General features: G+C 40.3%; 1 protein-coding gene across 1 annotated transcript in view; it reads left to right on the top strand.

Annotated features, from left to right (window-relative positions):
* Positions 1–27,968, top strand: part of LOC124613644 (beta-3 adrenergic receptor-like) — a 130,816-nt gene that overhangs the window by 56,540 nt on the left and 46,308 nt on the right. The window contains exon 3 of the mRNA XM_047142360.1: positions 3,610–3,909. Within this exon, the coding sequence (XP_046998316.1) occupies positions 3,610–3,909 (300 nt within the window). The remainder of the gene's footprint in view (positions 1–3,609; positions 3,910–27,968) is intronic.

Genomic DNA, 27,968 nt, shown 5'->3' with positions numbered 1-27,968 from the left:
TAGGGTTTGAAATTGTTGGAGGAAGCTACGACGTTTTTGAGATTCGACTGAGGTGTTATGATGTTATTTTTATGATGACGATGTGTTTTATGCTGTTGAGGTATGTTTATTATCAATAAGATGATGCTACCATATATGAGGAATTTGATTATGCTACGTATTTATTATGATGAAATATTGAAGAAGTGTCGACGAATACATATATGAATAATGAGTAGTGTTTAGGGACTCTGATTTGTGGAAAAGGATGTTGGAAACCAAGAATCGTACTTTAAGAGTTATGAAATGTGTGTAAATGCGTGAATGTATCACAATGCCGAAGAAGACTTTTTGAACACTGTTATATTCATAGGATTTTGTTTCCACACATTTGCAATGCAAATTCTCGACCTGTGAAATATTTTTATATGAGACTGTCACTGTAGCAGAAACTGCTGTCGTAAATATTTCGGTAAGAAAGTTAAGTGACCACCTTCACGTAATGCGTCGTGGGCACCCAGCTGCGTGACAGACGCCTGAAAAAAGCCATTAGTGTGTGCCTTTCAGAGGCACAGATGGAGAAAAAAAAAAGAGGCCATTATCCTCGCTATTGACATTCCTTTGTAGAAAGCATCGCAAATACGACACGCTCAAACTTGAAAACATATGCTTATACTGTGAAGCTCTTAATTTATGATATTTACTAAAATGCCTAATGAAACGATGAGAAACATTTCGTGGCTATTGTCTTGCTAGTTGAGAGAAATGCCATATGGCTTGCTTTATGTATTTATTTACTCATTTTGTTTAATATCTAGTTTCTAGCTGCACTGCAGCATTGGTTAAAATAAGATTTAATAGATGTACTAATATAGTTATTTTATGCCTACAGACCCAGTCAATTATAAATTTATGATCTATTTCCAAGAAAACGAGGGCACATAAATAGACATTTCCCTTCACAGGAATCATATAAATAATTTTTTTCACAATTTGGTAACTTGTCTGCTAGAGTAAGTTCTCATGATGCATCACCCTAGTGTTAAGATGTGACATAGGTATTAAACATGGTCATTTTTACTGTAATATTTTTTCTGCTTGAGCTATGTCATGTTTAGATATAAGTTATTGCATTTGCTGCTGCTGTTTGCCAGGCATAGTGCTACTAAATTTCACTTTGTGTTACTCTGTTAAGCTAGTTTTGCTACTGATTTATTTTTCTTGTTGCTGCACACTGGCTCATATTAGTTGTAATGTTGCATTGCTTGGTAATTTAGATTTACTGTAGCTTACTTTGACAATTTACATTTTTTTGTCATTGCTGTTTGTGTTAATTGTTTTGTGTTGCTGCATTGCCTCGTCCCTTAGTTTAGCATCTGAGCTCAGTAGATGTAATTTAGCTTAAGAGGGGGTAGGCTATATAACAGAATGAATTGTGATGAATTGGAAGAAAAGCATTGAGAAGCTATAAGAAAATGGTTTGGCCAAAAAAGTACTTTGAAAGAGGATATGAAAAAAAAAGCACAGTTTAGGAACAACAGGTTAAGGTAGGATTGTCTTGGAAATAAATGATGGGTTATGATAATGGAAAATAAATAATGAGGTAAGAAATATGTGAACATATAAATACAGAAAGCATGCTTGGATTGGATTTTTTTGGTGGAAACAAACGTTGAAATAAGACGAAAGATATATGGAATGAAGTTTTGGGGTGGACTGCAGTACCAAATGTCACACTGAAAACAAACCCTGTCCTGTATTTTTGTGTTATTACACTATATGAATTTGTGTTTTTCCTGTCTTAATGTGTTTATCTAACAAGAGTTATGTTGTGGAATTTTTCTAATAATATGTTATATACGTTGTAAAGATGTTTAGACATCACTTATTCTGTTTTGTTTTAATGCTCATGTGTAAAGTTGATGTTTCAAAAGTTATTCTGATCTTTTATGCATTTACTTATGTCATAATTCCTATAACACTGATGTATATGTTAGTTCGATTCTTTTGTAAAGCCCATATTACTACAAATGTTATCTGTATTGTTATGTTCTTTAATGACATATTTTGTACCTTTGTCATTGTATTCTCATGTTATAATATTGTAATTGACACCAGTTCAGCAAATTAAATAACTCGTAAGCATTCATTTCACTGCACACATTTCCATTGGTCATAGTATAAGGACAATATGTGAGAAGTAGGGACTGATAGTGTTTGCATGTGTGTTGATAATTCAGCAAGGGACTGGTAAACAGCATTGCTGATTCTAAGGATATTCCAAAAAGTTTTGTGAGTACACAAGTGGTGGTTTATGGACTTGCTATATTCTCTGCAAGACTCTTCAATGGTGGTTGTGCACATGCACAGTCGCAACAGATGGCTACTGGCCATCTCTACATGGACTACAGTGGGTCTGCATCTTTGATGGCCCACCAATACCATTATTTCTACAAGGACTGCACTTGGTCTGCACCTCTGGTGGCCCACCAATACCGTAATCTCTACCAGGACTGCAGTTGGTCTGCTCTGTGATGACCTACCTACCAATATTCTTCAAAACGTCGAATGACTCTGCTGTGGGTTTCCTCTGTTGTGGCCCATTACCTGTCTGCATGTCAAGAGTCAGCACTGTCTCCCTGTTGGAAGGACAACACTACTTCAAGTCTGCATGGAAATCCACTACTTCAGTGTGCATTTTCTATTACTGCTCACACTTTGAGAAAAACACTGCAATTTTAATGTGATGAATGATCAGGACTGTCTTTATGGGCTGTGAGAAAATTTTAGCTTTTGACCAACATTGCATCTATAAGTGTGTGCATTTGATTTCTTTGTTATTGTAATTATGAAAGATTTTATCAAATCATTATTGGCCACTGCCCAAAACAATTTGTAAAATTTTTTGTGGGGTGCATGGGGGCTATGTAAGTAGGCTGTTTAGGTTTTTATATTGGTAACGCCACGTAGCGCTCTGTATGTAAATCACTGTCTGTGCTGTGTGGAGTCTGTGGCTAGTTTGCATTGTTGTCTGCCATTGTAGTGTTGGGCAGTTGGATGTTAACAGCGCGTAGCGCTGTGCAGTTGGAGGTGAGCCGCCAGCAGTGGTGGATGTGGGGAGAGAGATGGCGGAGTTTTGAAATTTGTAAGACTGGATGTCATGAACTGCTGTATACATTATGACTTTTGAACACTATTGAGGTAAATACATTGTTTGTTCTCTATCAAAATCTTTCATTTGCTAACTATGCCTATTAGTAGTTAGTGCCTTCAGTAGTTTGAATCTTTTATTTAGCTGGCAGTAGTGGCGCTCACTGTATTGCAGGAGTTCGAGTAACGGCGATTTTTGGTGAGATAAGTGATTTGTGAAAGGTATAGGTTAATGTTAGTCAGGGCCTTTCTTTTGTAGGGATTTTTGAAAGTCAGATTGCGTTGCGCTAGAAATATTGTGTGTCAGTTTAAGCACAGTCTTGTATAATTGTTCTAAGGGGACGTTTCACTACTTCTTATATGATTGGTGACCCACAGTAATCTGGGATCTGCATGGTATAGTGGTGGCAGTAGCAACATGCTGACATTGCCGGTGCTGCTGAACATAATGCTGCTTGTTAAGTGCTCGGTGGCCCACAGTAGTCCGGGATCTGGCTGGTGACGTGGTCGTGTGTTGTTGCCGGCGGCGGCGCAGCGTGCCGGCGCTGCTCGTGCTGTGCATGGTGTCGCTGTCGGTGAACGCGCGCGTGCTGGTGTCCGTGTGCTGGATCCGGCGGCCGCTGTCGCCCACGCTGCACATCTCGCTCAGCCTGGCCGGCGCAGACCTCTTCGCCTCGGCCGCCCTCGCCACCGGCCTCATGCTCAACAGCCTCTTCAAGGCGCTGCACCTCCAGCAGGACCAGTGCCTGCAATTCACCGTCGAGGCGCTCCGGCTCACAGGTACTTCCTCTATTCTAATACATCTGCGGCAATCTAAGGTCTTCATGACGTCATAACTGCTGGCGCACGTCAGCAACTGAGACACATATGTTCGTTAAATCCACACGTACGTCAACAGGTTTTACTGAATACCCGGATGTGTACACACAGGTTAAATGTATCACTTCACCTGCATGGTGTTCCACAATTCATGTTACACACGTCTAGAGATTCTAGAGGAAACTTAGTAGATCAGGTTTTACATAGGAACCCATGCCCTCAAACATCATCCAGCGACGCTACACAGGGTCAAGTTATAGACGCCGTGCCTGTAAATGTATGTACACACCTGGAGATCCCGTGATGACGTTACAGACTTTCTAGGATAATGGAGAAAGGTAAAAGTAACAATTTGAGGTAACTATCTCTGTACCGAAAACGACAGACAAATACAAGCGAATACCTGCCTGATACCTCTCACAGTTGAACACATGTACTAGTAGTGTTGCTGCTAAAACTGTGTGGCAGGCAACTTTCAGATGTAGTCGTATGGACCAATACAAGAAAAAATGTCTTACACATAGGATCTAAAATGCGTACCTTAAGAGCTATGAGCACATCTCCAGTAGAAGGGATATGTTTCACAGTAGCGAAGATGAACAAGTGCTCACAGCGCCTCAGGTGTGCATTGTAGAGCCCATGTTTACTGGACTTTTTCCATGTTTTCGTCCATACTACCATCTCTCAAAGTTGCCTAACCTGGAATCTTAGCAACAGCAGTACCTTACATCTATTTCAGCGCCAGAGTTATCAGAACGATTTTCGATTATAACTTACGACTCCTTCGTTTCCATTACAGGAACCCTTACCTCAAATTGATTCATTTATTCTCCATCATCCTAGAAAGTTTGTAACACCATCACGGAATCACCCTGTATACACATGCAGTACGTTTACAGGCGAATGCGCCTATAACTTCGACAGTCTGTAATCTCTGGACGACTTTTCCGGACGGCGGTTCCTACGTTAAATTAAATCTACTAATTCCCCTAAACAACTAAACAACCTCTAGATGTGTCTAACATGAATTGTCAGACATCCTGTACAGTAGTGAAATGATAATCCAGTGCACAGTGAATGGTCTCTTAGTTGCATAGTCGCTGTCTAATGGCTTATAAACGTTTAAAAAGTTTCTTTTTCCATATTTCATATAATCATTGACCATATTTGAAAACATTAAAATGTACTCATAGTCTACTCATTGAGAGGTACAACGATACGTTAAAGATTTAACACAGCTGCCCAATGTTATGTTTTCCTTTATGTTATGTATGTCTTTTGTTATGTATGTCTTCAGCCAGCAGAACTCATTGCGTGCAAATTAACCACATTACATCCATCCATTATTTGAGAATGAGACCAATTAGAGGCTTCTAACAACCTTTACACATAGTTTCAAAGTATTAAGAACTTTTTCCTCGATGTTATCTTTCACGAGACGATGAAACAAAAAATGTCTGTCGCTTACATTTTTCGCTCTTTATGTAGTAAAACATCATCATCAGCGATGACATCGTAATTTATTACTTCCCATCGGTAACGCGTTTAGCGGACAATAGCATGTATACCATTGATTGTACTTGTGTATATCATTGTAGCACACACAGTGGCGTCATACGCATTGAATAGCTTGAAAAATGAGCTTTGCTTAAAGTGGAGCCTAATTGCCCACATTATACACATACAGTGTTCGGTAATGAGAGCAGTTAGCGATTTCTAACAAACTTTTGACGTAACTTCAAACCCTTCCGCTTACATGCCATACATGAAATACTTCACACATTAACTCATTTTTAAGGTAATAACATAACATAACATACAAAATTCTGTCAATGATCATTCTGGAAAAACGTAAACCTTATGCAGAAAACATTATTCAAGATTAGCAAGTTGGATTTCGAACAAACCATTCCACAACTAATAATTTGTTTATTATACGACAGATCTTTGAGAAATATTGGGAATTTAACAAAAACATCCACTGTCTCTTCGTTGGCATCCAGCGAGCCTATGACAGCTTCCACAGAAGTAGCTTTTACAACACATTACGAGAATTTAGTATACCCAGTAAAATCATTAGGATAATACAATTGTGCATGGATGGCTCCCAGGCAGGAGTAAAGTTCAGAGGATCCATATCCCGTACCTTTCCAATTACAACAGGCTTACGACAAGAAGACGCTCTTTCATGTGTCCTCTTCAACCTTGCATTAGAGAAAGTGGTTCAGGAGAGTAATTTACATCCAAACAATGGTCCCCGATTCGAACACAGTGAAATAAAACTCCTGGATTATGCAGAAGATATAGTGTTGCTGAGTGAAACTCAGGAAGAACTGAAAGACAAGTACAAATCTCTCAGGCACAGTGCCAGAAAAATGGGGCCATTGATTAACCAACAGAAAACAGAATACATTGAAACAGGTCTAGTCATAAACCCAAATCCATAATTTTGAAATTCAACAACACTCTAAATTCAGAAACATTCTTTAGTTTAAATACCTTGGATCACATTTCAACAGTAAAAATATCATAAGAATGGATATAATCGAAAGAATAGCCTCAGGATCAAGATGTCTGTACCCACTAAGCAACTCACTCAAAAGTAAAGCTTTGTCAATCACCACAGAGATAAAGATATACAATACTATTATCTGCCCCATATCAGTACGGTTCCGAAAGCTGGACGCTTACAAAAAATGAAAGAGAAAAACTGAACGATTTCGAAAGAAAAGTAATGAGAAAAATCTGGCAATCCCTTGTTGGAGAATGGTGTGTGGAGAATTCGAAAGAACAATGAAATTTATCAGTTAATGAAGCAACCCACTATCATCCAGAAATCAAAAAATAGGAGACTGCTGTGGGCTGTACATGTGGCTAGAATGCAAAACAACAGAATCAGCAAGAAAGCATTTGAAGGAACTCTCCAGGCAACAACGCCATTGGCCGACCTCGTACAAGGTGGAAAGATGACATAGAGAAGGACGTAGCAACATTAGGAAGTTCCAGAGGGCGGAGAGAGACTGCTAGAGATAGAAGGCGACGTAAGCAAATCGTTGATGCAGCGCGTGTTCTATAGTGCCTGTGATCGCTGAGAAGAAGAAGAAGAAGAAGAAGTAAGGTAATCAAATGTTCAAAGCTGTTTTACTCACGAGTATTCGAATTTTTAGAGGATCAGGGGTGGTTGGCTTACTGGTATTTTACTAAAACACCAAAGCCTTTGTTCGAGAGACATCTCCGATTATTGTGTTATAAAACAACAACGTCAAAACCATGACAACTGTCCGTATCTTGAGCCCTACATAAATTGCCTCTGAAAGATACACACCGGTTGCACTACTGTATGGTTCCACTACCCGTTTCCTCACGAAGCTCTCTTTCCTACGTTCATTCCGACGGCGCTGTTACTACGTGATACATATACCTTATCGACTCCTCCATAATCACACATCCAAGTGCACATTTGCGAAAGATTGGCTGCATTGTGGCCCATCTACCAGTCGTACATTCCGCGATAAGTGACAGGAACCCTAATGACATCTAAACGCTGTTATGTGAGGCATTTGTCACGTCGGCAGTGCTTGCTCACGAATCACAACACTTAAGTTACATATTTGACATGATATATGTGAAATATCTTGTGCCTGCACTGCCGGCAACCTTGCAAGTGCCGGGAACGCACTCACATACATGGTACTCATCTTGCTCACGACTGTCACATCTATGGCAAGACCAAGACTTGACGACAGTCTACTCACGTAATATGCTCTCTTTGTCTACATCACATCAGGTACAGGTGTTCTGCATGCATTTTATTCAGTGTCTTTAATCACGTTCTTTCGTCGAAGTGGAATACTGGAAAGTGTGCAAAATACTCATATGCTCTTCACTGTAGGTTACACTTTCTTCAACCATATTTTTCTTTAAAAGTGATAACAGGTGGAAATCCGAGGGGTGATAACAACAATTCATGCTAGTTAATATTCAGTCAATATTTAGTTATCGAAAGACATCGAAAGACATGTTTATTGTAAACAGGAGAAATGTTTATATTTTCTTTTGCAACACTGCCATATTATGACAGATTTATTTGCTCAGCAGATTAGGGAGCTTAGCGCACTATTTCTCAGATTGGTTTACATCAGTAAAGGTGGCGGAAGACTTCCGGTATAAGAAGTGAGCCCGTTCCGCCAACGGCCTTGTCAAATAGAGAGGAGGAGCGGACAGAGTTTCAGGGCGCTCTCTTGCCTTTGGGTGGGGGGGGGGGGAGGAGTGCCCTAAAGGTCGGATGAATAACGATGATTGACGAGCTGAGAATACAGAAGACAATGGAAGCCACTGCATTAAAGGCTTGTAAGAGATATTCACAGGACATGTTTCCAGTAGTTGAAAAAGTTTCATGATGATTTCTCTACGGGAAAAAGATTCCGGATTACTTACCCATTCCGATCTCCGGGAGGACACTTCCAAAGAGGAGGTGATCATGAGAAAAAGAGGGAATAATTAACGGAAGAGTAATATTCTACGACTCCAAGCGTAAAATATAAGATGGTTAAACGTGGCAGGGAGGCAACGAAATTTCAAAAGGGAAATGCACAGGTGCAGTCTAGGTACAGAGGGTGTCAATGAAGTGAAATGGAAAGAAGATAAGGATTTATGGTCAGACGAATATATGGCAATATCAAAGGCGGCATAAAAATAATATGATTTGAGTAGGATTCGTTATGAAGCGGAAGGTAGGAAGGAGAATAAGTTACTGTGCACAAATCAGTGATAGCGTTGTACTCATCAGAATCGACAGCAAACCAACGTCTACATTGCCTCAGCTATACATCAGAAGCAGAAGATAAAAGAAACAGAGAAATTGTATGAGTATACACAGATAATTCAGTTTATAAAGAGAGATGAAAATCAGTGAATCATGGGGTACTGGAATGTAGTAGAAGGAGACGGATTAGAAGAAGAAAGGGTGACAGGAGAAGGTAGACTTGGTAGCAGGAGTGAGAAAAGAGAAAGACTGAGTTCTGCAATCGATATCAGCTAGTAATAGCGAATACTCTGTTTAAGAATTACAAGAGTAGAAAGAATAGTGGAAAACCCCAGAGATACGGGACAGTACCAGTTTGATCACATCATTGTCAGATAGTGATTCTGAAATCAGATACTGGATTGCAAGCCGTACCCGGAGCAGATATAGACTCAGATGCTAATTATGAAGCGAATGTTGAAGTTTGAGAGCATTGTCCGGAAAAGTCAGTGTGGAAAGAAGCTGGATACTAACGTGCAGGAATACGGGAATGATGAGAAGCATCTGAAGTTCGTTAAAGACGTGGATTCTGCGATAAGAAATACCAGAGTAGGCAGTGCAGTTGAAGAGGATTGGAAGTCCCTAAATGAAGCAAACAGTGATGACGGAAAGACAAACGTTGGTACTAGGAAGGTGGCTGTGAAGAAGCCTTGGATAACAAAAGATATACTTCAGGTGACTGATGAAAGAAGGAATTACAAGACTGTTAAAGGAAGTCAGGAATCTATACCTACTCAAAGTAATTATAAAACTGGACGTATGAACGTCTGGATGTTCCACATCTACTCCTAAACCACTGGACCGATTTCAACCAAACTTGGTACACACATCAACTGGTGCCTGGGAGGATTTGCTGTGGTAGAAGGAACAGGCTGCCAAAGGGATGGTTGTGATAAAATGTGTAGCCAATGACGAGCGAACATCCACACTTTACTAATCCTTGAGAATGAGAGCACTTGATGATTTGCAACACCTTTACACATAATTTTAAAAAGTCGATGAAACTTTTTCTCGATGACAACCCTCAAAACGAGATGAAAAGGCGAAAAAGTTTACCCTTACTACTTTTTCGCTGTTCATCGAGTAAGACTGCAGCATTAGGCATGACGTCTCAATTGATCACTTCTTTACTTCTCATTTTAATCGTGACACACTTTGTAGACAATATTCACACTATAAGTAAATGTACCTGCAGGTACCATTGAGCGACACATAGTTCAGCATACACGACGTCATACGGACTGAGATGCGTGAAAACTTAAAGATCATGTATGACGCTTAAATTTATGACTTCTTTGCTACCAGCTTTATTCACAACACATTTCGCAGGTAATATCCAGATGTGACGATAAGTGTACACAAGAAATTATATCATTGTAGGAAACATATTTCAGGAGATATAACGATTATAATCACTGCGTGAAAATGAAACACAGGGAAATTCTTTAGAAATACTGGTGAAATATATAAACAAATATATGTGAAATATGTTAAAGATGTATGATATGATGTGTGAGATGAGCGTAAGCAGGCAAAGCCGCATAAAACAACTGCCAATACCTGGGATCGATTTCACACAGACTTGGTACACACGTGGTTTACTACCTATAAAGAAATACTTTGAGGGTAAGAACCAGTAACCACCTATTGAGGTGGGTGTGAAGATGTTGAGAGAACGGTGGAAGGAAGAAATGGACAGAGGAGGACATGGGCGTAGTTATGGGTGAGGAGATGAACAGAGAGAGGGAAGGCGAAATAGACAGAGAGAGAGAAGAGGAGATAGAGTGGGAGGAGATGATGGAACGAGAGAGGGGGGACGAGGATGTAGGATGAGAAGGAGGTAGAATTGACAGGAGGAGATAGAAGGGGAGGAGGAAATGGACAGATGGGGAGGGAGGGGTAGATGCACAGAGGGAAGGACAGGGTGACTGGAGAGGAATAGATGGACAGAGAGAGAGGAAGGAGTAGCAGATGGACAGAAGGGCAGGAGGAAATGGAAAATGAGTGGAGGGTGAAGGATATTGATAGAGATATGGGGGATAATGAGGTGGACGGAGAGGGAGACTGAAGAGACAGAGAGAGGGGGAAAGAGGAGATGGAATAATACATTTGTAATAAATGTGTAACCGAGCAGAGTCGGGTCCTCAAATTGTTATGAAAATGTATTTATGTCTGGTGGGGGTAAGAACCACCTACCTCTCAAAAGGGTGGGGTTGGAGATGAAAAAGTTGCGTAGCTGACTACGCTTAAATAGCCAAGTATTTGAGAATAAGAGCAGTTAGTGATTTGCAACCTACTTCACACATAAATCCGAATCATTACGAACATTTTCCTCGCTGGCACCCTCTACAAAATGATGAAAGAAAAAAAAGTTAAGATAATTCTCGTTTATTGTTCCGTCTCAGTTCCACATTTTTAATTAGACAGAACGACAAATGAGAATTATCTTAAATATCAACAAGTTGCTGAACCTCTCAAGACGAGTATGTCGGCTATAGCGAATGAAAAAAAAAAATTACGACTTACTACGTTTTCGTAGCAAGACTGCACATCAGGCATCGTCTTTTAATTTAATATTCCTTTACCATTAACTCTATTTGCAACACATTTTTCATACAGTATTCACATATACCACCGTTTGTATATCATCGTAGACACATAGTTCAGGAAATGGCACGCATAAACACTGAAATGCGCTTGAACGAAACTGTAGGGCGAAATTCGATAGAAGTAAATGTAAAATATGTGTACAAATACGTGTCAAATATGTTCAATATATGTGACATATGCATCTGCGGGCGAAAAAAAGGGGTAAAAAGCTCCTTCTATACCCTCGGATCGATTTGAACCAAACGTGGCACGCATATTACTTACAGAGTGGAAAGAAATGACGTGAGGGTAACAAGCATCATTTTTCTGTTGGAATGGCAAACTTCGCACTCCGCAAAGCCTCCATCGCGACGCTAGTACTGGAACTCGACTGAAAGGACAACGTCATGCCATTTCTGTGCCCAGTCATTGGGCTCATCACCGTCTGCGCGTCTCTCGCTTCTGCCACGCGATGGTCGTATGCTGTCTTCCTGCAACAAGTCCATTTCCTTGACGTGGTCGGATGACCTTGATCGACCGAGTTACCACGGGCACTATTCGACGGGACCAACGACATCCTGTATGGGTATTGCCCTCTTGAACTCACCTATTCCATATGTGCATAATGGACGAGCGATCACAATCAACACGAGCAAATATACCACTAAACGACAAACTCGGTGGGCCACGATCTTGTCGAATTGTGGCACATTCCAGAAGGGAATTTTCTTTTCTGTTTGAATCTTCTGAAATGTATGCCTTTCCTATTCTAACCTCATCATCTCAGAGTAACATATGCACTCATCTTCCTTAGTCGTTTCTAGATTATATACTAACATCTGTCTCTCCCTACAGCTTTACCCTCAACAGTACCTTCAAGTACCAGTGAAGCTATGTTTTTATGTCATCCCTCCACGCGTTCCTTAGCTCGCCGAGTGTTCTGAGAAATTCCTCACTTCCTGTCTCATCAGCCCACTCAATACTCAACAGCCTTCTACAGCAGCACATCTGAAGCGCTTCGATCTTTTCCTTATCGATTTCCCCAGACTCTGTGGTTTACTGCCGTGCTGTGCTAGAAACATACACTCAGGACTTTCTTCCTCAAATTTATGCTGACATATGCTGCCATTATACTTCTTTCGGTTAGGAATGCTCCCTTTGACTGTACTAATATTTTTTTCTTTCCCTCTTTACTTCGTCCACCAAGTGTTACTTTGCTTCCAAGAATTCCTCCATATTGTCTTGATCATGGTATACTTTTTAATGTCAAATTTATCGTTAATCTCATTTCTGCCACTCCTCAATTACTGTCGTTTTTCTTCAGCTTACACTCCGTCCACAGTGTGTGCTCATTATAATGTTTATTCCATTCAACAATTTCTGCAGTTCTTCCTCACTTTCAATAAGGATAGCATTTCATTAGCGAATTTTATCATTGATACCCTTTAACCTTCAATCGTAATACGACTCCTGAGACTTTCTTTTATTCCGTCATGACTTCCTCGATGTACCGATTGAACACTAGGGGCTTCGTTCTTGGTATTCCGTTCTTATTGTTCCCTCTCGGCTCTTGAGCAAATTGGATATCAACTGCCTATCCCCAAAGCTTGCACCCATTTGCCGTAAAATGTCATATAGCTTCAACCATTTTAGATTACTAGGTCACCGAGTGAGGTGGTGCAGTGGTTAGCATACTGGACTCGCATTCGGGAGGATCATGGTTCAATCCCGCGTCCGGCCATCCTGATTTGAATTTTCCGTGATTTTCCTAAATAGCTCCAGACAAATGCCTGGATGGTTCCTTTGAAAGGGCACGGTCGACTTCCTTCCCCGTCCTGCCCCAAAATAATCCAATCCATTTCTAAGTCGGCAAACCCTATGAAGGTGTCTTGATTTTTCTTATGTCTTGCTTTCATTAGCAAGCACAACGACAAAATTGTTTCTCTGGTCCCTTTTGCCTATCCTAATGCCAAACTGACATTGATTTTTCATTCTTCTGTACATTTCCTTATAGGCGTTCCTTTCACATCAACTCCCATTTCTTCTCATTTCACACCGACTTTCCCTCGTAAAGGCTTTCAATGCACTGTTTGTACCTTCCCAATCTCCTCTTCAGTTAAGAGTAGACGTTCTCTTATGTTCTTAAAGTTTCCGTCTTTTCTTTCGTTTTCAGCGGCGGTTGATTTCACTTTTTTATATGCTGAATCAAACCTCCAGCCACCTTTTAGTTTTCGATTTCTTTTCTTTTTTCTTGCAACTTTTTTCCTTGGCTTTCCTATTCTTCCCATTTATTTCATTCAAGAATGGCTATAGACGTCCATGTCTCTTCAACTAAACTGCTTTTTGTGGTATTCGTTATCGCAGTATCTAGGCCCTTAGAGTAATTGAAACGTTCCTCGTCATTCCTTAATATTTCAGTATTCCAATTCATTCCACATTGATTCTTCCGGACGATCCTCTGTAACTTCAGAGTAGTCTTCATCACTACTAAATTGTGATCTTAGTCTTTATCTCATCCTTACAATCCAATATCTCATCTCGGAATTTCTCATCATGATGTGATCCAGATACAATCTTCTCTGGTCTGCAGACATTTACCAAATACAGCTTCTCCTCCAGTGATCTGATTTAAAAACACTGTATTCGTTATTACTAGCTGAAATTTGTTGCAGAAAATTAATTTTCTCCCCTCTCTTTTCTGTGTCTACATTCTCATGTAACCTTTCCGCTCAGCAGTATTCCAGTCACCGACGATTTTCATCTCCATGTATATATTGAGTTACATGTTTAATTTACTCATTCAATTTCTCCATCTCTTCTTCTTCTGTTTCCAACGTTGGCAAGAAACCTCAGCGATTGTTGCTGGTGTCGGTTTGAGGTGAGTTCCGAAGAGGTTAATCATGATGAAACACAGCAGCTCCCTCTCTGCTTCCTACTCGCGACCAGTTCTATTACCGCTACACTCCTTTCCGATGCTATTGATATTACACCATATCTTCATTCCATTTCATGTCGTTGAGCCCACTAGAACTAGACTGAGTCTTTGCATTTCCCTTGCCAGGTTTTCTTGATTCCTTACTACATTCAGTGTGGCAACTCCCCGTTGACGTTTCTCACCCGGAAGTCCGAATGAGGGACTAATCCCGAATCTTTTGTCGTGGTGACTATTAAATTTATTTAAATAATGAATTACAACATCTTCGAAATTTTTCAAGCTAATTAAGGTCTTTTCCGGATGTATTTCTGACCAAAAAGAGATTCTGGTAGCTAGAGTTGTAAGTTTTTGTTAATCCTACCTTTGAGGTTCTTGAGATATTTGCGTAGAGACTTCATCCCCTTGTAATCGCACACCGGCATTTATGGGAGGATTTGAGGGAGGATGGCACGTGAAATGCACGCATACCCCCGTGTATATTTCTACTCGAGAAGTCAAATACCGGTTATCATAGATTTAGCTTTAAAAATGTTTTAGTGTAACAAAGTATTTTCACAAAAGTAAACAACCCTTATTTCATTCCCTTAGGGCTCGAATTTCCAAAAACACTGAAACATGTACTTTTTTTTAATGTCCAACCGAGAAGCCAAATGTAACTTTTCACTGATTTGGTTTTAAAAATTCTTTCATAATGAAACACTTTCATAAAATTTTTCATCGCCTATTTAACCCCCCACCCCATCAGAAGATGAGGTTTCAAAAACACTGGAACATATATTTTTTTTATTTCTTGCTGAGAAATCAAATACCAACTTTCGAACATGTACTTTTTTAATAACTATTTATTTTTTTGAAATATTTTGTGCAATATTTGACTGCCTTAGGGGTCGAATTTCAAGAAACGTTGTAACCCAAATTTTTTCATTTCTCATTTAAATTTCGTATACTAGTTTTCTCGCTTCAAAATTTCTACCATAGTGGCATATTTTCGAAAAATCTCTCATCTCTTATTGCACCATTTTAGGAGTAGAATTTAGAAAAATCCCTTTTAAAATCATGCCTGCAGTATAAAACGACATCCTTCGCAAATTTCAAGTTTCTTTCCTTAGTGGTTTCGGCTGCTCGATGATGAGACAGTGAATCAGTCAGGAAATTTCCTTTTATACGTAGAGAGATTTAAGTAGTGACTGAGATCGATCCCGGGACCCCAGCACAAGGCGTAATACGATCTACTTACGGGCAACGGATACTGAAGCGCGATTTCTGAATGAGAAATACGCTGCACAGTGTGTCCATAAGCACTGAATGTCGCTGGCATTACTCCACCGTAATTTGCGTGGTGTCGGTGAAATGCTAATCGTTTGCATATTCATGCATGTTGTACACATTGCGCTGATTTGAAGCTTGTCGCAGATCTCTTTCACGATGTTGCTATTTCAACGACCAACAGTGTAAAACCTCACCTCAGTACCAGTGCATCGTTATCCAACGTGCATCATAGAACGTTAAGACTAGGCACTATGTTGTTTTCTTATAAGTGGCTCCTGGTGGGAATGCCATTCTATACGTTCCACCAAAAACCATATTCGTTAAGCTGTCAGCAACTAGTGGATTACGCTCTCAGTTGACTAGAATCTTGGAGATGACTTCAGTTCTGTTGTTACATAATGCACAAGTATGGTGAAAGCAAAAAAGTCTGGTTTGTTTTAAAGACTCATCACAGGACTCACAGTCACTTTAAAAAACAGCGCTTCAGTTTTCAATAACTACGATCACCAGGAAAATTAACTGAGCTTTTTTATTTTTTGCCGAAAAATATTTATTATTCACACCAAACACAACCGGAAGTAGGTTTTATAGCCACTTATCTAACCACAACTGTATCAGAGCTGAATGTCTTTTATGAAAACCAAACGCCTCCATTTTTCACTTTTTCGATGACTGGAGCATTTTGCTGCCGAATGACTCCAATGTAGACGAACGCGAGCATCGTATGCAGTATAACGGTGACATTTCGGATTGAATAACAGTTGAAAATCGAATTATGGGACGCATAACTTCGAAACTCACTGCCTATCTTCTACATAAAAAGGCTATCGACCAGTTTCTTATCATCGCCGGGTTATTTGCGGCGCTCTAAGCCCCAATGACTGACTTATCAGAAGAGACTGAATCTCCTCTTGACACCACAGTATTTATAACACTCTTCCAAGAAGGATTCATGATATATTGCACTTCACGTCGGGCCCCATTAGGCTGCAAACAGGATGCTAATGCAGGTTTTTGCAGTTTCACTACCAAGAATAGCTCCTATCCGTGTCTATGTGTGTGTGTGACAGAGAGAGAGAGAGAGAGAATGGAGAAAGAGAGACAGAGAGAGAAGGGGAGAGAGAGAGAGAGAGAGAGAGAGAGAGAGAGAGCTTGTAATCGCACGCCTACGTTCATGGGAGGATTTGAGGGAGGATGGCATGTGAAGTGCACGCAAACACCGGTGCATACACACACACACACACACACACACACACACACACAGACACACACACACACACAGATGCACACAGGTGCATGAAGAGACGAGGAGGGAGTGTGGAATTGGGGAAGCTGGATGTGTAAGCTAGAGGAAGAGAGAGATACGGGTGTACGTCGAGAAGAGCTAACGGTGCTGGTAATAAGGAAGTCACAAATTAATTACTGAAATTAGTGAAGGGTATGATTCTAAAAATGTCAACTAAGACCTAGACAAAGGAAAAGAACAAAACTACGTGGTGTTCCCAACCGTAGTAGCTTGAGTCGTAGAAAAAGAATACGACAGCTTGTCTAACAGATCGCTCTTCACGGACGCCATGGTAGGTACTAATTATTTAGATTTGTATGGTTATTTTGAGGTTTTCGCCGGCCGGTGTGGCCGAGCGGTTCTAGGCGCTACAGTTTGGAACCACGCGAGCGTTACGGTCGCAGGTTCGACTCCTGCCTCTGGCATGGATGTGTGTGATGTCCTTAGGTTAGTTAAGTTTAAGTAGTTCGAGGGGACTGATGACCTCAGAAGCTAAGTCCCATAGTCCTCAGGGCCATTTGAACCATTTTTTGAGTTTTTCCTTCGCGCTCAGATATCTCTTCCGTAAATATTAAGGTCCTTATCGAATGAATTGTGTACACAGTGAGATATGGGACTCGACATCGAAATTGTTTTGGCGAAGAAGAAATCGTGGCGGCTACTTGGAAAACATGTCGAAACTAAGCGACAGGACCCGGATTTGAATTCGTGGTGGTACGTGTTGTCAGTTTCATACCGTCATCGGATTACGACTCACGGTTACGCAGCTTACCTCTACTGCAGCTGACTCTACAACTTGAATTCTCTAATAAATTCAAGGAAGTTACTTCACTATCAAGAATTAGTTTGCTCTACATGTTTGTCCAGATTTTATCGCAATACCTTATAAATCGTAAACTACATCCATACTCTGCGAATCATTGGGAAGTGCATGGCAAAGGGTACTTCTCATTGTAGAAGTTATTAGGGCTTCTTGACGTCCCATACATGTATGGCGTGCGAGAAGGAAAAATACTAAAACGCCTCTGTGGGCGCTGAAATTAGTCTAATGTTGTCTCCGCCATCCCTACGGGGAGGATGTGTAGGGAGCTGTAGTGTAGGCTACATCTAGATTCATCACTTAAAGTTTTTTTTTCTTTTTTTAAGATTTGAAAGTAGATTTTCTCGGGATGGTTCGCATCTCCCTTCGGCTGCTTGCGAGTTGCGTTGTTTCAGCATCTTTCTGAATCTCTCCCATGGATCAAACAATCCTGTCATCACTCGCCCTGCTTTTCTTTTTTTTCTGTCAATATCCTATGTTGGTATTTCTGATATGGGTTCCACACATTTGAGCAATTTCAAGTATGGGCTGCACAAATGTTTTGTAAGGCATCTGGTTTGTAAACGGGTCTCATTTCGCTAGTATCCTACAGATGAACTGCAGTCTGTTACCTGCTTTATCTAAGACTGAGTCTATGTGATCGTTTCATGTCACTAAAAAGTGTTACATATAATTATTTACAAGAATTGACCGATTCCAGTACTAACTCAGCGATGATGTGATCATAGGATACTCCAATTTTTCATTTAGTGAAGTGCACAATTTAACATTTACGAACATTTCCACCAAGTTAGCAGTCTTGACACCATTTTGAAATGAAATCATATTAATAACTCGCTATTTAAGCCTAGGCAGAGAAAAACACACATTTTATGATAGAGTTGGTAGTTTAGACAAACTGTCATGGAACGCTTTGTTTTTGTAGCAGTAGTGCTAGCTCCATTCAAATGTATATTACACTTAGAAGAAAACTGAATAAGTATTCGTATTACAATTTTACAACGACAAAGGAAGTCATTCACATACACAGACATTTACATACTTAAGAGACTCAGTCAGACGTGTGGGACAAGTGCTCAGCCGTAGTCTTATAGTGCGAACCAAGCAGGAATCTGCCTGAAGTACAGGGTGTCCCGAAAAGAATAACCCGATTTCAACTTGTAATAATATTGAGACAACTGTCACCAGGTAATTGAAGCAGCGCAAGATGTAATCGACATGGTCTAAAGGTTCAGAAAATATCCGCTAGATGTCGCTGCAGCGTGCAGCCAGTCTCTCGCAATATGGCGTCCGCGCAACACAAGGCATGTTGTGTTATTGAATTTAGACGTACTCAATCAGTGATCGCAGTTCAGCGGGCGTTTCATATTCGATTTCGTGCTAAATCAACATCACCGAAGAACATTCAACTGTAGTATAAATAGTTGGAAGAAACAGGGTGCCTCTGTAAAGGCAAAAGTCCTAGTCGGCCTCACATTCCTGATCAAGCAGTGGAACTAACACGACGAGCATTTGGGCGGAGCCCCCGCAAGTCTACACATCGTGCTAGCCGAGAACTTGCGTTATGGTGCATGACAGTGTGGCGTGTCAACACACGTCGTTTAGCCCTCAAACCATACCCATTACAGCTGGTACAAGCTCTTCGAGATCTTGACAAAGTGAAGCCAGTGGACTTTAGCAGTGCTATTCTAGAGGACATGGAAGATGATACTTTTATGTCACGGTTGATATTCGGCGGTGAGGCAACTTTCCTTACTAGCGGTAAGGTTCACCGTCATAATGTGCGTATATGTGCGCTTGAAAGTCGTCATGAAACAATTGAACACGAGCGTGATTCACCAAAAGTGAATATTTTTTGTGCTGTTTCAAAAAAAAAAAAGGTTTATGGACCCTACTTTTTTGAGGTAGAAACCGTAACAGGACAATCATATCTTGAAATTCTATGGAACTGATTATTCCCACAACTTGTCTCTGATAATTTCATCTATCAGCAAGGTTGTTCATCATCACACTAGCACAACAACGTGCACAGTTTTCTCAATGTCAACGTGCCTCAACGTTGGATAGAGCATACCGGACCGCGAGAGCAGGCTTTACACTCTTGGCCTCGTACGTCCCCTGACTTAACACCACGTGATTTCTTCCGGTAGGTATATGTTAAACAATGTGTTGACGTTCCTCCTTTACCTCGTGACACTGATGAACTAAAAACCAGAATATCAACTGCTGTAGCTTCAGTGACAGAAGACACCATACGCTCTGTTTAGGATGAATTCGGCTATTGGCTAGATGTCGTTCGTGCAGCCAGTGGAGGACATATTGAACATTTATGATGGATTTTTTATAAACTTCTGTCTTTTATGAGTAATTTAGTATGCAATTTGTTGCTGTTAAGCCCTTCTTCCTAATTAATAATTCTATTTAAAATCAGGCTATTTTTTTTGGGACACCCTGTACTTCAGAAATATCTTGGAAAACCTAAATCAAGCGGGTCAGATCAGTATTAGAGCCTCCACCCTCCAAAATACATGGCCAACCTGTTTAAAACAGTGATACCTTAGTAGACCTCTTTCTAGTGTACAATGGTCTCTAGTAAAATAATTTAATTATGTAAAAGCCTAGTGCTACACTGTTCATTCATGTCACACTCACGGCCACTGCACACTACACACACCACACACATTGTTTGATAACGTAACAATACACAAACTATTAGCTGATGTCAGGACTCTCAGCTGATGTCAGGACCATAGCGACATAGTCAGGTTTATATTTTGTGTAGCGCAACTTCCCCTTTACTAGCCTGATTTAGCATCCCTCTGTAACGAGTGAGATGTTGAGATCAGAAGGAGGAATAAGTGTTAGTATTACTCATTATACAATTGTGGGAGTAAATTTTCCTAGTAAGAAGGAAGAAACGTGGTGTGAAACTGGAAAGTGTTATCTGAAATACTGTATGTTTTCTTATCGTATTTACTATAGTTTATATGTATTATATTTTTTAACAAAGCCCTGTTCTGTGTTATCTAAGCAATCCTTCACTGTATGTAGTGTATTGCTTAACAGGTGTTTTAAATGTTTTTTATGTTTGTTTCAGTAAATTCTGTAAACTTCTTCACTAATTTATTGTGCAGTTTTATTGCTTGGTAGAAAATGCTGTTTTGAATTTTATGTTTATGCTTTCTTGGTAAACGTAAATTCTGTCTAGCTCTTGTTCCATGGTCATGGAGAGAGCTGTTTGTGCAGCAATTCCTAATGTTATTTTTGACGAGTATAATTCTCTAATAAATGTATACAAATGATGTAGTTAAAATCTCCAGTGTTTCGAACACATCTTTACAATGAGCTCCACTCCTATTTTTGGTTACTGTTCATATAGCTTCTTTCTGCAGCTTGAATGCTGTGTTCATATTTTGTGCAGTTGTCTCCCAGACAAGAATTCAATAGCTAAGAACTGAAATTGAAGAGTATCTAACTAAAAGGCATTGGCTGTTACTCAATGATGACAGCACTAAGCGCACAACATGCTGATGACACTTTGTTTGCAATCATCTTTGGCTGTTCACACCACTTCAACTGAGAATTCACTTTCTTTCCTCGAAAATTTGTGTTTGTGAGATCCAGTGTGAAAGCTTGACATTAGTTGTCACTTTTCATATCGTGGCCTCAAGGAAGCAAAACGTAGCTTTTATACATATATTTTCTATTGATGTAAGTTCTTCCCTATTCGTGTACCCTTGGACTGTTACATTACATTTTTATAGCTTGGACAGCCCTGACACTAGCGCTATACTAAATGAATAGAAGCCTTCAAGAGCCACAGGCCCATCTGCAGTATTGGAAGACGGCCAGTTCTGGACTTTGAAATAAGACGCCTCAGCAGATCAGGACACGAAGTTAAATTAGGTTATCAGCAGAGGCATGGAACTACTTCGTTACTCGCTCATCGTGGAGTGAATTAATCTCCAGAAGAAAATTTCGTGCTTAATTAATTTAGGGGTGGCTGATAAGTTCTCGTCAGGGCGATGGATGACTATAATACCTGCCACACTACGAATTCATTTCTCCACAGCGACAGCATGGCTTACAGATTACTTTGTTTTACGTAGTTTATAAGCATGTTTAGTTTCTTGCTGTTTGAATTGAAATGAAATATAAACTGCGCCAGTTATAATACTGTAGCTGTGAAATATACCATATTTCGTTGGAAAATATATTTTCACTCCGAGGTCCCATTTCATACATGAGCAACTGCTTGTTAAACGAAACTTAGAAGGGAAAAGACACATAACTCGTTTTGACATTCAGATAAATGTGTTTCGGTATGTTAATACTATGTATCACAGTTTTCTTGTACGGCGATAAAGGAGAAGAAAGCATAATCTCCGTGATAAATTTGTATATGGGGTCTGCCCTAAGCCGAACACAGATTTTACTTTTCTTCTATTGCCCAGACATGTTTCCCTGAGTTTCAGCACCATCAGTGCGCTATTACTTTCTTTCTATTATACAATAGGAAAAAACTCTAATTTGTATATGAACAAGTAGGAAAGAGAATATTTCCTGTTGTTTAATAGAAAGAAAATAAAAGCCCACTGAAAACGCTGAAAGTTCAGCGAAACAAATTCTGTGTAACAGAAGAAAAAAAAACTGCTTCTCTCGAGGCGGAGCCCTTGAAAAAAAAAAAAAGAAACATTTCACTTTCTGAAATTGTGATGTAACGCTTACTGCTAAAGCCTTGGTGCGAGTTCTAGTTTAAAGAAAGAGGGAAGGTAAGCGTTACTGTGCCCTTTAAATCAAATATTTATGGCAAGTAAAGCAAAAGCAAAAGTTGCTTGGTAGTAGTGAGGTCTCGTTACCCAGCATAAAATCTTTAATAATTACAAAATATTTATTTAAGCACAGAAACGTACTGCAAGGAAATTTGGCACTTTACCAAAATTGCAAAACTGAAACACACTCACTCTCTCTCTCTCTCACACACACACACACACACACACACACACACACACACACACACACACACACACACATATATATATATATATATATATATATATATATATGTGTGTGTGTGTGTGTGTGTGTGTGTGTGTGTGTGTGTGTGTGTGTGTGTCTGTGTATGTGTGTGTAGGAGGATAATGAACACATTATTTTCCCTTTAAGTCACATGCATAAAGAGAAAACATGCCTTAAATCCATATGATTTATTTCAAACTTCAGCTGTCTCGAATGTACTTGCATTGAGCTGTACATGATGACATAACCCAGTGTAGTATTTAGTTTTAAGCGAAATTTAGTTACAGCAGACCTGAAGTAGAAAGTTTAAAATCAATTTAAAAAACCCTTCCTTCCTTCGATAAGTCTTCATCTCTACGTTAAATTCGACCAGTGTGGGAAAGTACAAACAGCTAATGGTTTAAAATCCGACAAGGCTGGATACACCGAAATCCTGTGATTTGAATAACTTTTAAAAGGAAAAGACATAATCGAATGTAGAATCATCCTGTACATAATAGATAAGAAGATGCTTCTTGCCGGTACCACATAAACCGTCGTTCCCCAAATAAAACGAACAGCAGCTTGACAGTGACAAAGAACGATGTGAACTGTGAGAGATGAAGTAGGGGATGAAAGGATTTTTGAAAATATGTCACTATTAAGCAATCTCTAAGCTAGAACTACGACAACTGCTACTTGGTTTCTCAGTCAGAAATAAAGAAATACGTGTTTCATCGTTTTTGGAAATATAACCCTTTTGGGCGCGAAATATTTGGCGAAAGCTTTTTGAAAATAATTCATTGTTAAAGTACTTGGACTGATTCTTTGTGTCTGATGACTACTTTACTTAGCTAGTGTGGCGACGTTTTGACTGCTTGAGCAACGTCTGTTCTACATCCACTATTCCTTGCAGCTACATCTAACACCACTGCGTTAACACTCCTTCATTTGACTGGTGTAGATATTCAGCCTTGCAACTCTAGTGGCTTACCACAGGGTCACGCTATGCCGTGTCCTGTTCTTCATCGGCATCGAACTTCGTTCTTCCGTGCAAATTTCTGTAAGTAAAGTGACTATAAAACAAAACACAGCAGCCGGCTGTTGTGGCGCATCAGTTCTAGGAGCTTCAGTTTGGAACGACGCGACCGCTACGGTCGCAGGTTTGAATCCTGCCTCGGGCGTGGATGTGTGTGATGTCCTTAGGTTAGTTAGGTTTAAGTAGTTCTAAGTACTAGGGGACTGCTGACCTCAGATGATAAGTTCCATCGTGCTCAGAGCCATTTGAACCAAAACACTGCTTCTCTACATGAAGTGTAGACTGGTTCCACTTAACACTGTACATTATCACAAACTGTCACAAAAGGTTACAGGGGAACCATCTAACATTCTGTCTCAAAGACTTGTCGTTAACATTCTCTTTGTGAATAGTGCATAACAACACTCGCTCATATACGTCACATTCATCTTCCTTGGTGCCGCTGATCTTCCATGCTACAAGAGCTCCTTCATTCCTCCTCGTTCCACTGAAATTACAAATGTTCTCCGGCAAGCAGATTCTACACCTGTTGTGTAACACTTTCTCACGGTGTGTGGCCCGATGTTTATAAACTAATTGCTATCACGCATATCTTTACACTGAGCTCTGTATTTGACGTACATGATACATACCCTTCCATGAATGGTATGGATCACTACAAACTACTAAAGAAGTGTTAAAGCTACATCTATGAAAACTGCTACTTACCTTCTCGGTTGCAAATAAGAAATTAAATCTTTCAACGTGTTTGGGAATTCAACCTATAAGAAGATGAAACAGGGGCTGACGGATTCACCGACTTACTATCGCTCAGCGTGATCTACTAAGGATAGAAACTTGAAATTTGCAGGTGTTGTTGTTCTTATACTATAGTCATTCTTTAGTGAGGGACTGCTTGAAATTCCGCCTCTGAGGCGATGGCGTAGACGGTGAAATGTGTTTTCAACATACGTCCTATTAAGGAAATTTTGAATCTAGAACCATGAAAATTGGTATTTGGATTTCGGTCAGGACGAAAAAGATACTGGTTTCTGCTTTCCTGGAAATTCAACTTCTGAGGAGGTAAAATAGTGAGCGAAGCTTTATTATGAAAATTAAACATTATTAAAGTACTACTAACGCATTTTCCAAGCTACGTATATGAATATTGGTATTTGGCTTTTCATTTACAGCAACAACCAAAAAAAAATACGTGCTTCAGTATTTCTTGGAAATTAAACCCGTAAACGGGGTGAAATAGGGGATGAAAATTTTGTATGGAAGTATTTCGTTATACACACATCAAAATAGTTTTGGATCAGTTCGGTTCCGAGAGTTCCGGAACCTGTACAGAAAATTGGAATATAAATCAACATAAAAATCATTTTCGCCCTTTTTATTGCTCATGAAAACCAACCATAGCATGTCGTACCACCATACAGGGAGACCTTCAGAGATGGTGGTTCAGATTGCTGTACACATCGGTACCTCTAATATCAAGTAGTACGTCCTCTGGCATTGATGCATTCCTGAATTCGTCGTGGCACACTATCCACAAGTTCATCAAGGCATTGTTGGTCCAGATTGTCCCACTCCTCAACGGCGATTCGGCGTAGGTCCCTCAGAGTGGTTAGTGGGTCACGTCGTCCATAAACAGCCTTTTTTAATCTGTCCCAGGCATGTTCGATGGGTTCATGCCTGGATAACATGCAGGCCAACTCAAGTCGAGCAATATTATTATCCTGAAGAAAGTCATTAACAAGATGTGCACGATTGGGGCGTGAATTATCGTCCATGGTACGAATGACTCGCCAGTATACTGCCGATAAGATTGCACTATCTGTGGGAGGATGGCATTCACGTAACGCACAGCTGTTACGGCGCCTTCCATGACCACCAGCGGCGTACGTCGGCCCCACAAACTGCCACCGCAAAAGTGCGGGGAACCAACCACCTTGCTCCACTCGCTGGACAGTGTGTCTCAGGCCTTCAGCCTGACCGGATTTCCTCCAAACACGTCTCCATAGACTGTCTGATTGAAGGCATATGCCGGCCGGAGTGGCCGAGCGGTTCTAGGCGCTACAGTCTGGAACCGCGCGACCGCTACGGTCGCAGGTTCGAGTCCTGCCTCGGGCATGGATGTGTGTGATGTCCTTAGGTTAGTTAGGTTTAAGTAGTTCTAAGTTCTAGAGGAATGATAACCTCAGAAGTTAAGTCCCATAGTGCTCAGAGCCATTTGAACCATTTTTTGAAGGCATATGCAACACTCATCGGTGGAGACAACGTGATGCCAATCCCAAGCGGTCCATTCGGCATGTTCTTGGGTTCATCTGTACCGCGCTGCATGTTGCTGTGGTTGCAAACATGGACCTCGCTATGGGCGTCGGGAGTGAAGTTGCGCATCGTGCAGCCTATTGCGCACAGTTTGATTCATAACACGACGTTCTGTGGTTACACGAAAAGCATTATTCAAAATTGTGGCGTTGCTGTCAGGGTTCCTCCGAACTATAATCCGTAGGTAGCGGTCATCCACTGCAGTAGTAGCCCTTGGGCGGCCTTAGCGAGACATGTCACCGACAGTTCCTATCTTTCTATATCTCCTCCATGTCCGAACAACATCGCTTTGATTCATTCAGAGACACCTGGACACTTCCCTTGTTGAGAGCCTTTCCTGGCACAAACTAACAATGCGGACGCGATCGAACCGCGTTATTGAGCGTCTAGTCATGGTTGAACTACAGACAACACGAGCCGCGTACCTTCTTCCTGGTGGAATGACTGGGACTGATCGGCTGTCGGACCTCTTCCATGTATAGCCGCTGCTAATGCATGGTTGTTTACATTTTGCGCGGTTTTAGTAACATCTCTGAAGAGTCAAAGGGACTGTGTCTGTGATACAATATCCATAGTCAACGTCTATCTTCAGGAGTTCTGGAAATCGGGGTGATTCAAAACATTGTTTGATGTGCATATTCCACTTGTTTAAAGGTAAACCTAGGAAAATTGGTATTTTACTTCTAGAGAAATAGGTGTTAAGGAACGAAAGTTTTTATTGAAATATCACTACAACAACTCAAAAGACAGGATTAATAAAGTTCTTCTTCTCCAGCTACCAGAATCGCTTTTTGGTGACAAGCACTGTGGAAAACGACCATGCTCCTTGAACCTTTAGTTAGTGTGAAAAATTTAGATGATGCTGCAATTCTTGAATAATATAAAAACTCGAATGAAGGAAAAGAAATCTTTGCAGACCATACAGTCTATGCCAGCGAAGCAATGAGCGCATTGTTAGTTGATGAGAAACCCCTCTAACAAGTAAACACTTTTAAATATCTGGGATGTGTAATCTCGAATATTACATGCAATTATTAAAAAACCAAACGGCAAAAATTCGAACAATTGGAAGAAACTATAAATCGCACTCTCCTTAAAAAAGTAAAGAAAGAGACTTACTAAAATTTTATGTGATGGCAGTACCTGTTCCAATGTGTGGGTCAGAGACTTGGACTCTAACTGCCATTCACCGGAGGTGGATTTGAGTAGCAGGATGAGACTCCTAAGACCTGTAGCTGGTTACAAATTCATGAATCGGACAAAGAAAAAAGAGTACAGAAAGAAATGGCAGGAATACATTCGAAGGATTTCATATGAACAAACACCTATATTTGATACAGAAATATCCATCTCAAGGGGGAAGAAATGTTAGGCGTCATAAAATAGATTGAAAGGTCAGTTGCAGTCTACTTTTAACCAGAACAGCAAGGATGCCTAAACCAAAAACGTATTTGTTGATGATATGGACACGGTTCTTTCTGGACAGATTTTCAAACACGCCATTAACAAAATCATCTGTTATAATGCCTTTGAGATAAGTCAATCCACGAGGTACATCTCTGCACAAAGGTACTGTTCTGCAGAACCCGGGGCACATACCCCACAAACCTTACAGCTACTTAACGTTTGGTGCCTCACTCCAAAAATATTTATGTAACCATGAAGAGGCTTATTCACATCTTAAGAACTCGTGATTCAAATGTTTTTCAAAATAGCTGTCCGGAACTTCATTTAATTTTAATACCTTCATTTGGAATCTGCAGCGTTCAGATACCGCTCAGACCATCTTTATTTAAGGATTTTCCATTGTTTTACTTACTCACTTGAAATGAATGCCACTGTGGTTCACCAACAAAACAAGGTGGATTTCGCGCTCAGTGTAACAACTTTCTTAGTTTAAATATACGAGCATCAAACAAATTCCAACCTGAAATGCATTCTTAGTACAATGGTTCTGGCTGCTTGATT

The sequence above is a fragment of the Schistocerca americana genome, chromosome 4, assembly GCF_021461395.2.
Source record: "Schistocerca americana isolate TAMUIC-IGC-003095 chromosome 4, iqSchAmer2.1, whole genome shotgun sequence".
Classification (NCBI taxonomy): domain Eukaryota; kingdom Metazoa; phylum Arthropoda; class Insecta; order Orthoptera; family Acrididae; genus Schistocerca; species Schistocerca americana.
The sequence above is the reverse complement of the archived record's forward strand: the minus strand, read 5'-3'. Positions and strand labels throughout refer to the sequence as shown.